Consider the following 10953-nt stretch of genomic DNA (forward strand, 5'->3'; position numbering starts at 1 on the left):
TGGTGGTCAGAGGGCCCGGTGGCGCCAGTGTCCGGCTGCCTTGCCTCTGTCAGTGCGCCCCAGCTGTGGCTACAATGTAGCTTGCCATCGCCTGTGTGTGTGGCAACCCTTTATTTCTTATTTTACTGGTCTAGAGGTATTGCCTGTTTAAATGTACTTCTGTGACTGTTATATTCCTGAATATGTAATATATTCCTGGACATATGTATTTGGGGGTTGGTCTTGATAAGGCTCTGTCCTTTGAGTCACATCTTGCTGCTACAGTGAAAAAGGTTCAACAAAGACTGTACTGTTTAAGGAGGTTGAGGGGTATTAATGTTTCATCTGAAATGATGACTCTTTTTTATAAAAGTTTTATTGAATCTGTTTTAACTTTCTGTATCATTGCCTGGTACGGTAATATGTCCTTGAATAATAAGACCAGACTTAGCAACCTGGTTAAAGTGGCTGGTCAGATTTCAGGAAGGTCTCAGGTCCAGCTTGTGGACTGCTTCCATCAGGTCGTTGTTATAAAGTGCCTGCAGTGAAGACAAAGAGACATAGGTTGTCTTTTGTACCTACTGCTATTATCATGGTTAATAACACTAAACCATAAGTGTTGTTGCCATTGCACACTGCACTTTTTTGATGATAAAATTTAGGTTGTTTTCTCGGGGCTTATATTACTTTTTGTGTGTATGTGTTGTGTTCGTTTGTTTGCTTTTTTATATCTCTGTATGGACACACTGCAAATCAGTTTCCCATTGGGGACACTAAAGTTACCATTGACCATATGTTTGATGGTTGTGTTGATCCGTGTGGGTGGGAGGGGGGGGGGGGGGGGGGGGGGGGGGGGGGGTTGGGTGTTTTAGAGTGTGTTTTTGTTTAGTTGTTTTTTTCATATATAAGTATATTTACTTAGGAAAATGAAGAAAGGTTAATTGTATTCCGGTAAGTGCAAGTACTGTGTTGTTTTCTTTTTTCAATAAAAAGAAAAAAGAGGCAGAGGACAAAGCTGCACCGAGTTTGTTTGCATTTATCTCCCCAATAAAGTTTTTGTTGCGTCTCTCTCCTCCCTGATCATGCTGGGCATGTCTTCCTGTTTAGAGGTCGTTCTTCCTCCCCACTGTCACCGAGCACCGTTCACAGATCTCTGGTACCTGTGACCTCTCGTCCTTTCAGAGCCCCGCCTCCCCCCCGTGGTCTGACGCTGTGGCGGACCCTGAACGCAGCATGGAGCCCAGAAACAGAGTTGAGGTCAGTGAACGCCTCAGGAGAAACATCCTGATCAATACCTCTGATCAGTCCGCACCCAGCTCAGCACTCAGGGCCCCTGCCGTGACGTCACAAGAGACTTCCTGTCTGATTTCAATGTAAAACTCTGTGCTGCGCTTTGGATCGTTTTTCACTCCGTGCTAAAAACTAAACCTGCTGATGCTGTTTCTATGGCAACGTTTCCGCAGCAAAGACGGGTGTACCTGAAAGCCGCAGAAACGAGCCGATCAGGGAGGAGGTTCATGTGTTCATCATGTGTTCATGTGCGCTGAGCTGCAGGGCAACAAAACCCGCAACACTATGCATTTCCGGCTCGGACTTTCAAAATAAAGTGTTGGTAACAGTTTGACGTGAGTGATTGGAGTAAAGTGCAGGAGCAAACACGACAATCGGCTGTTTTTAGTCTGTTAAAACGAACAAAATGAACTTTTGAAGGCAGAAAGTTAAGCTCCTAAGCTTCTGCGCGCTGAAGCATCACAGCACACCATCACAGACAGATGAATCTCGCTTTGAACGTTTCTGCATGTTGCAGCAGCTGACTGTCTCAGACAAAGCTTTCCACTGTTTAACATGTCAGCCTGGTTGTTGTTGTTATTATTATTTTCAACATTTTCATCGTCATTATTATTATTGTCCTCCTCCTGCGGAGACAAACGTTTTATTCTGAAGGCGCTCTCGGTGGACTTCCGATTCTGAGGGGGTTACCTGCCTCCACCTTGACGCAGCTCTGACGGTCAGTCGGCATGACAACGCGCTCTCGAGGGCAAACGGGGAACGGCTGATCAGGAGGATGGCAGCAGAAGATGCCCAGTAACGGGAACACCGGCGGGAATCGAGCGGAGAGGGGCTCCGGGACCGGCCCGGTCCATGTCCCGGCCATGGAGCGAGCCCGACCGGCCACGGTAACGGTGTCCGCGGTGAGCCTCGCGCTCAGCGTGCTATCGCTGCTGCTGCTCGTCACCGCCATCTCCACCGACCACTGGTACGAGACGGACACGCGCAGGCACAAGGAGAACTGCGACCGGCACGGCTCCGACTCCAACGACCAGAAGAACCGCGAGATGCCCATCTACCACCTGCCGCTGGTGGACAGCGGGCCCCGGCACCGGGACGTGGCGCTCATGAAGCCCGTGCATGTGGGCAGCAGGGAGGAGGAGCTGCTGGAGAACTGGCGGGCCATCCTGGGGATGGGCATCCTGGAGACGGAGTGCGGCAGGCCGCTGTTCTCCACCCACTCCGGCCTGTGGAGGAAGTGCTACTTCAAGGGGCTGGACCCGGACATCGACAAGCTCATCGACCGGGGTCAGAAACACACGCACACACAGACACTGCAGAATAACGGTGCAGGTTAACACACACACTAACTCATCGACTGGGGTCAGACTGCAGAAACACACACATGTTGTTTCTGCAGTCTGACCCCAGTCGATGAGTTAGTGTGTGTGTGTGTGTGTGTGTGTGTGTGTGTGTGTGTGTGCTGGTTAATGTATGACAGGAGCACATTGTTAATGATTTCATGGAGCTGAACAGCAATAACACACCACACACACACACACAAACACTGTATCTCAGCTCAGACTCGCAGGTTTGCTGAAGCCTTGTAATCCTCGTGGTTTCACGCACACATGTGCTCATTAATGACGTCATCATGTTTCTATCAGTTTCTATCAGTTACTGGTGGATGATTGAAGAAACATAACCAACCTGCTCTCTCTCACACACACACACACACACTCGGATGATCTGGTGTTGTTTAGCACTGGATGACATCACAGCAGGTAGTGGCATAAATCACATGGTCACCATTAGTGTGAGGCCACGCCCTCTTGAACCCCGCATTAACTGTGAGGCTCAGAGAGAGGTGCATCGTGGGATTTGTAGGGCTGTGTTTTTGTGCTGACCCAAGAGCGGCTTGGATGCCGCCGGCCCCGCTTTCTGCAGAGTGTGTGTCTGCAGTCTGGCCGGCTGCCGAGCTGAGAGCTGGAGGTCACAGTGATGGCGAGCGGCGAGGAGCTGGACCGCACATCAGATTAGAGCACTCCAAATTGCATCAGCCGACATTATGTTACATATCATTACACTGCATTAGGCTGGAGCTCAGATCCAATTAGATCGATTGATACCTGCGAGGAGGGCCAGCAAAAAGCATGAGTACTTCCTGTTTATATGGCGTCGGCATCCCTTTGCTCTACCCAATTCAATTCAGCTTTATTTATAAAGCACCAAATCACAACTGTCGCCTCAAAGCGCTGCAGTCATGTCTGGATCGAGTTCATCTCGGCTCAGAGCTGGCACACATCACAGGGTCCACACGGATGTTAGTCCTGGGCCAGGGTCGTCCTTATCCTAGTGAGTTCTGGTTAGTCCTCGTTAGTCCTTATCATCGTCAGTTTGGTTAGTTCTGTCCTGGGCTGTCCTGCTCCTGGTTAGTGTTAGTCCTAGTTAGTCCTGGTTGGCCCAGTTGGAGGATGTTGTGCATGTAGTGTAGTTGTGGATGTACACACACAGATCATGTGACGCCATGCTGATGATGTCTGGCATGTATAGAAGTCCCGCCCTCATGTAACCTGAGAGGATGTTTAATGTGGGTTTGCTACGTTTTGTCAGCTTGGGTCTGCAAACAGCAGGTGTGGTGATGCTATCAGCTCAGGTACATCAGTGTGTGTATTTGTACGTGAATCTTAAAGGTGGCTCACCTGTGTGACTTTGCAGGTATTGCAGATCGCTGCACTGCTGTCAAGTATCACTTTTCTCAGCCAATCAGACTGAGGAACATCCCCTTGAACCTGACCAGGACCATCCAGCAGGACGAGTGGCACCTGCTGCGTGAGTACACACACACACACACACACACACACACACACACCAGTAGTCACCAACAATGATTAATTATCATCATCAGAGTCTCAGTCGCCGTCTCTTTCACCATCACAGCATCCACACGGAGCGTCTGTGTGACAAGCTTCAGTCTGTGTGTGTGTTGGCCCTGTGTGTTTGTGTGTGTTTGTGTCCTGTGTGTTTGTGTGTGTGTGTTCCCTCAGTGTGGTGTTCAGGGTCAGTCGGTGTTTCTCAGACTGTGGGTGTTTTCACACCTGTGCAGGTGACCCTAAGAGCAGTCAGCTGTGTGTGTTTCAGTATCACAGAAGAAGAAGAAGAAGTGATCCTCCACTTCCTGCCGGGCACATGCTTGCGACCTTGGACGCTGCGTCACATGATGACGACCGCTCAGCGAGGTCGCTGTGATTGGACACTTGGCTCTCTTTACACCAACGCTCTGTGTGCTTGGAGTTGCCTCAGCACCAATCATATCACTGGATTTTACCTCTGTGACATCACTGAGCGCGTCAGTGCCCTGTTCACTGCTCTCATCCCTGATTATAGATTATAGATCACCCTCCATCTTTGAACTCTTCCTGTGATTGGCTTGTTTTCTCGCCGCCATCCTCGCTGCCAGTCACTGTTGCCACGGAAACACACCATCAGTTTTATGTAACAGTACCAAGGAGTGGTTACCATGGCAATGTTTTGTGTTCCTTCATTTCCTGCACTGATCACTGTGTGCGTGTGTGTGTGTGCGTCCACAGACCTGCGGCGCATCACGGCAGGCTTCCTGGGCATGGCGGCGGCCGTCCTGCTGTGCGGGAGCATTGTGGCATCGGTGGGCTTCTTCTGGGAGGAGAGCCTGACGCAGCACGTTTCTGGGCTGCTCTTCCTCATGGCAGGTAACTCACCTGCTCTGTGCAGCAGCCCCGTGTCTCCCCCTGCTGGTCGCAGCTGAGGTTCACAGCGAGTAGTGTCTTCATCTGACCACAGAAAGCGCCTTCAGGAAACTGTGGTGATTTGGCACTTTATAAATAGAATTGCGCCGACAAAGAAAATCATTTTGAGTGGGTTCGGCTATCAGAACATCAACATGACATCATTTAGAAAGATTCAAGTAAAAGGTGACGTGTTCGTTTCCATGGAGGATCTTAGTGTACAGCACCACACTGTAACATTTCAGTGTGGTGTGCATACACATGCCATATAAACTGCTAAGCCTACGAGTGCAGACTGTTAAACCTTATTAACCTGCCTGCCTTTAGTAATAACTCACATTTAGTGACGAAACCCAAGAATGCTTTACAAAGACTGTAAATAAACCAAAAAAAGGCTAGAGGTGGACGGTTTTGTTGAAGAGGTGAGTTTTGACAAGTTTCTTGACTGACTCCAGTGATGGAGTACAGCTCAGGGTGCAGCAGGTCAGACTCAGGCATTTATAAGTAAGAATGAGGATCATCAGGAACCCGTGGTGATGAGGGTGAGGTGTCCCCAGAGCTTAGTGCATACTGGAGCCTCTCCAAACCCAAACAGGACCCACTGCATTAATCCAGCCGTGTGGTGAGGCGTGGATGAGACTCTGCTGCAGAGACGGTGAGCGATGGCTGGAGTCGAGAGGTGTTGATCAGGTGGAAGTAAAAAGCTTTGGTGACAGATTTGGTGTGAGCACGGAATAAAATAATGCCCAGACTGCAAACCTGAGTGAAGGTACGATGAGGCCACCATCCCACTGAGCAGATCTTCAATCTTCATTTTTCATTTTGTTATGGTTGAGCTTGAGTCGGTTAGTCTACATCCACGTTCTAATTGACAAGTGACTGTGGGGGGAGCAGGGTGGAGGGTTTATATCATCAGCATAGAAAAGGAAGCAGAGACCTTGAGGCAGATGATCTGACCAAGGAGGAGTGTATAGGTGGTGCAGTAAAGGGGTCCAAGCACAGGACCCTGGGGCACACCGTGGTTACCTGGAGCTGAGGTGGAGCCAGAGCCTGCCACGGTGATACACTGTGTTCTGTTAGAGACTGGGAGAGTGCGGTACCAGTGACGCCAAGATAGTTGGTGAGGGGTGGTGATGTTTTAATCCAGAGTAAGCTGTTAAAAGAAGGATAGCACATTTCTACATCAGGGAATGAAGTTAGTGAAAGATTCATTTGCAGATGTGCTGACTGCTCTCCAGTGAGACATTAAAGTTGAATAAAACAAGCTCAGAAACAAGTGAAACACTGAAATAAACCAAAATTAACTGTTAAAAATGATCAAAGTGAAGCCAGTGGGGGTTTTAAAAACGGGGTTCTTGCTGGTATGATGAGCCTCGACCTCCTGGTCAGCTGACAGCTGGTGGGGCGAGCAGGCCGTTAGACTGGCAAGAACGGACATCTCTGAAAAGCTGGGAGCACTTTTACAAACAGGCGATTCTGGGATACACACAAGAACACGTACGATTCCATGAACACAGATGACAAACTTTCACACAGAACGCTGACAGGTGCGTGAAGTTGGACCCTTTACACATGTACAAGACACAGACGTGGTGACATTCTTTTTACTGTGGTTTGCAATGGGACACAGACACTCCCGATCCGCTGTCACGTCCGCTCTCTCCTCCCTCCGACTGTCACTGTTAACATATAAAGAGCCACAATAACATTCACATCCCAGCACACCTGTTCACCCTGCCTCTGCGCCGCCCCGGGAGCTTGCTGCGCCACCCCTCCTCTGCAGCCGGCCAGAGACCACAACCACGCCACAGTGCGACTCAGGTAACAGAGTGAAAACTGAGAGAGAAATAAGACTGTAAATAAAAAATGTGAGAGAACAACAGTGAGCAGAGGTAAAACATGACAAGTCACGTCTGCAAGCAACACGCCACACCTGTGGACGTGACTCGTACAGGAGGAGACGGCTTACCTTTACCTGTTAGTGCAAAAGTGAACAGACTCACCCTAACAGGGCCGTTTCTCACGGTATCTCCTGTTTCTAATACTGAGGCACTGACACTGAGGAAGGCTCCCTCTCTGCTCTTTGAGCTGTTTCCAGGTCCCAAAGTCAAACGAACACTGCGGCATCACTGAGAGTTAAAAACTGTCTAAATTCTTTCACCTTTAATAAAATGATCAGCGTTGCTGCTTTACCAGGTGTAACTATTAAGTTTAACATCCAGGCATCCATGAAAACAGGATTTATGAAATTTAACAGAGTTAGAAGTTAGCAGGAAGTTAGCTCGCTAGCTTCCACCTAAACATGATATAGCATGTTCTGACTGAGAGATTTCTGAAACATTCAAACGTACAGCTCTGCTATCACTTCCAACATAAATGAAGACTGAAAACTAAACAGCAGTGACGTTTGTAGGGTTACTGAAGTTGGGCTAGCTGCTATATAATGATGTGCTACGTGATCACTAGCGACACAGCTATGTTAGCATAACATAAACACAGTGAAGCTGGAGGATGAACGCTAACTTTTTTCCACTCGATAAAAGTTAACGTGAGGGTTCCCGATGGTTAGGGACAAATGCAATCGCATGGCAGGATGCTGTAAAACAGCAGTCCCCAACCTTTACACCATGGACGGTTTAATGTCCAACAATATTTTCACGGACCGGCCTTTAAGGTGTGGTGGATAAATACAACAAAATAAAATAATACAACCGAGACACAAACTGTGGTATTTTGTAAAAATAACAATAAATGTGAATTCACTGTGTAATTGTATAACTTTATTAGCAGCATCCTCCTGAAATGCGCCAACAACCTTGAGAGTAACATCCTTCTCTCTGGTCGCTATGGTAACTCGTACATATTTCTTTCAAAATAAGACACACGACTACAACACAGGAAAAGACCCAGGGAAACCGAGTTAACGATAAAAACCCTGAAAACCATAAATTTCACACCCGAGCCTCAATTCTCGCAGCCCGGTACCAAACGACTCATGGACCGATACTGGTCCATGGCCCAGGGGTTGGGGACCGCTGCTGTAAACGGACCAAACTTCAGTCAGGAGAACAACTGAGATAATCCATCCACAATATGAGGTTAGTCATTAATATACTGCTGCATGGGCTGGGCTGTAGTTACATCGTAAGGTTTAACAAACTGAGCTTTAAAATGAACAGTGGTGATAAAAACCGAGAGAGGCCGACAGTGATCACTGACTGTTTTTAGGGGCAGGATTCATACGTCATCACTTATAGACCGGGTTGTGTTGACAGTCAGAGGCTGCAAGTTCATATTTCACCTGTTGGTAATGCACCTGCGGGTCTCAGCCAATTACAGGTTCAGGTTCAGGTGTCAGTCTGATCTGGTCTCTGATTTGTTCTCAGGGATCTTCTGCACCATCTCCCTGTGCACGTATGCAGCCAGCGTGACCTACGACCTCTCCAGAAACCCACCCTTCATCTACGGCCTGCCGGCTGACGTGGATCACGGTTACGGCTGGTCCATCTGCTGCGCCTGGGCCAGTCTGGGTCTCACTGTAGCGTCCGGCTGCCTCGGCACCACCTTCCCCTTCCTGAGCCGGGCCGGAGCACTGCGGTCCAAAACCGCCCGTGAGTCCTCTGTCTGAGGCGAGGAAGAGGAGGATTCTCGGACAACAGAAGGTGTATTTTTGGCCGGTTCCGTAATAGGAGGTGCCTCGGACTGCAGACAGAGCTGCGCACCTGTTTGTGCTCCTGATGTGGACCCAGCTCAGGTCACCGCAGCGTGCACTCTGTGCCTCGCCTGGTTCCTGTGATCCGTCACCGGTGGAGAACACCTGTACAGGTGTTCTCCACAGTGGTGTGGCCAAAGGTACCATCAGTGATCAAGTTTATAAAAGATAAATTAGCTGTTGGTAAATCAGGTGAGTCATCTGTACTTACCTGACATCAAATGTGTAAAGCCCAGTCCAGAGTCAGACAGGTGGCCAGGTCTCAGCAGCTGTCTGTCAGTCAGCTCTGACTCACTGTTTTCTTTCTGTGGTGCCATCGTCCAATCAGAAGCTTCATCGGTGTAAAGGTCACCTGAGCTGAGGCGGGTCACAAAAAGCTGCTGCAGCTGGGTCCCCATCAGGAGCAATAACAGGAAACAGTGTGAACACACACACACACACACACACACACACACACACAGGTGTGCGCTGGGATCCAAACCTGCTGCAGGTGTGATCTTCATGGAGTGTTCCCATGCGGATGTTTCGGAGTGCTGCGGTCCGATCAGTTTGGGTGGAGCTTCAGGTGCACGCGAGTGCTCTGAGCTCAGGTGAGTGTTATCCAGGCATGCGGGGTTCACACGTTGCTTAGGCATTTGATGTTTGGGTGTGGCCTTCTTAGTGATGACAGCCAATCACAGCCAAGCAAAGCTAATTGTTCTCGTTCGACTTGGATCCACACGCCAGTTCAAAGCGTGATAGGTGTGAATCCCGCCTGATGGATCAGAGTTTGAGCTGCAGAGCGTCACGTGACCAGGCGGTGTGCTGCAGGTTTGGATGGCGGTGGCCGCTCACAGACATGTATATAAATGTGCTTTCAGCTGCGAGCTGAGCCACAGACTGAACCCTTTACTCTGCGACGCTGAGCAGGTGCTGCTCGCCAACCTCAGGCTTCCCGCAGGAGGGAACGCACGGACAGACGATCCAGGTGTCAGTGCTGCCGCTCTGTTATGAAACAAAGGAGTTGACCTTTAACCTCTGGCACCGACTCCTCTGTAAACAGGGTATGAGACCATTTATGTTTAAGCTTTTTCAGGTATCAGCCTCTGAGACTCTGCATCAGCCTATTGGAAGCCCCGATGCCTTCTCGTGGCCCCCTGTACGAGCAGAATCGGACGTTTGAAGTTTAGACTCTGAGCTTTCAAAAACATCTGGAATTACAGACATTCATCCACCAGCTGCAGACACCAAACTGAGAACGTCCACAGCATCCTTCCCATCATCAGGAGGAGGGCTCTGATGATCAGTGTGAGGAGGAGTATCAGGGGGGCGGACCCATCGAGGTCTTTAGGCTCCTGAGGGCGGATGACGGTGGATGAAATGTTTGTGTGTGGCTCAAAGTCAGAACTTTATTTAATTTCAAGCTGACACGCAGAGCGAAATGGTGACTCACCATCACTATCGACCTTTAACCTGTAGATTCCACACTGAAAGCTCCCATGTTCCTCCTGATAACCCATCATAGCTCCACTGTCCCCTCATGGAACCTTTGCTGCCCCCTGCTGGACACAGCTGTAAATACATGGTGTAAACATGATGGGACTCACCTGTAGCTGCTCCTGTGGAAGATCTGTCAGTATTTGTTGGATTTATTTATATCTGAGAATTAAATATTTGTTAAATGTGTGTGAGGCGTGTTATTGTGGTTCTGATAACATCATCTAATGAAGAGCTGCAGGCTTCACCGAGCAAATCAGGGCAGCACAACTCACCTGGACTCGATCCAGTTAGCAGGTGAGTTAGCAGGTACCTGGTGAAGACAGTCATATGTGCTGCTGCTCAGAAAAGTCTGTCATTGCTTCACCTGTAACATGAACCATGTGACCCAGGTAGTTGGAAGAACTGATGTTCTCACCTGTGCTTAGAGTCATCATCTTCAGTTCATGCTGAAAACTTGTTATTTTTTCAAACACATAAATCATTAAAAGTTCCCTAAAATCTTCAGCAGCCTCTCAGGAAACATGAGAGCCTTTATTTCCACTCAGCTCTGGGAGGGTGGGCACAGTCCCTGTTCTGTCCTCTTCTGGGTTCACTGGGGTGGCTGTGGCTCAGGTGGTAGAGCAGGTCACCTACTAATCTGGAAGGTGGGTGGGTATCTGATGTCAGGCATCCTTGGATGAGATACTGACTTGAAGGCACTCTCCGATGAGGGCACAGAAAAAAGTGCTTGTGTGAAGAATGAGGCAAGCT

General features: G+C 49.1%; 1 protein-coding gene across 3 annotated transcripts; it reads left to right on the plus strand.

The window, feature by feature from the left end:
- The first annotated feature begins 1946 nt into the window (after positions 1-1946).
- Positions 1947-10389, plus strand: tmem178a (transmembrane protein 178a). Of its 3 annotated transcripts, none has more exons than XR_268310.3 (5): positions 1947-2556; positions 3967-4080; positions 4839-4976; positions 8399-9314; positions 9451-10389. XR_268310.3 is itself a non-coding variant. In XM_003459777.4 (4 exons), the coding sequence occupies exons 1-4, from the start codon at positions 2058-2060 to the stop codon at positions 8638-8640; spliced, it is 993 nt and encodes a 330-aa protein (XP_003459825.1). In that variant the 5' UTR covers positions 1947-2057; the 3' UTR covers positions 8641-10389. The 3 variants fall into 3 exon arrangements, 1 of the variants encoding a protein (XP_003459825.1); XR_268311.3 differs by having other exon boundaries at positions 8399-8864; positions 9053-10389; XM_003459777.4 differs by having other exon boundaries at positions 8399-10389.
- Positions 10390-10953: the final 564 nt, after the last annotated feature.

Source organism: Oreochromis niloticus, linkage group LG6, assembly GCF_001858045.2.
Source record: "Oreochromis niloticus isolate F11D_XX linkage group LG6, O_niloticus_UMD_NMBU, whole genome shotgun sequence".
NCBI lineage: Eukaryota > Metazoa > Chordata > Actinopteri > Cichliformes > Cichlidae > Oreochromis > Oreochromis niloticus.

What these genes read in the sequence shown, in the direction of transcription:
- tmem178a (XM_003459777.4), top strand. Translation starts at nt 2,058, where the DNA reads ATGCCCAGTAACGGGAACACCGGCGGGAATCGAGCGGAGAGGGGCTCC. An exon ending in CGACAAGCTCATCGACCGGG is followed by an intron (nt 2,557 to 3,966) that starts GTCAGAAACACA and finishes GTGACTTTGCAG; the next exon opens with GTATTGCAGATCGCTGCACT. An exon ending in GGACGAGTGGCACCTGCTGC is followed by an intron (nt 4,081 to 4,838) that starts GTGAGTACACAC and finishes GTGCGTCCACAG; the next exon opens with ACCTGCGGCGCATCACGGCA.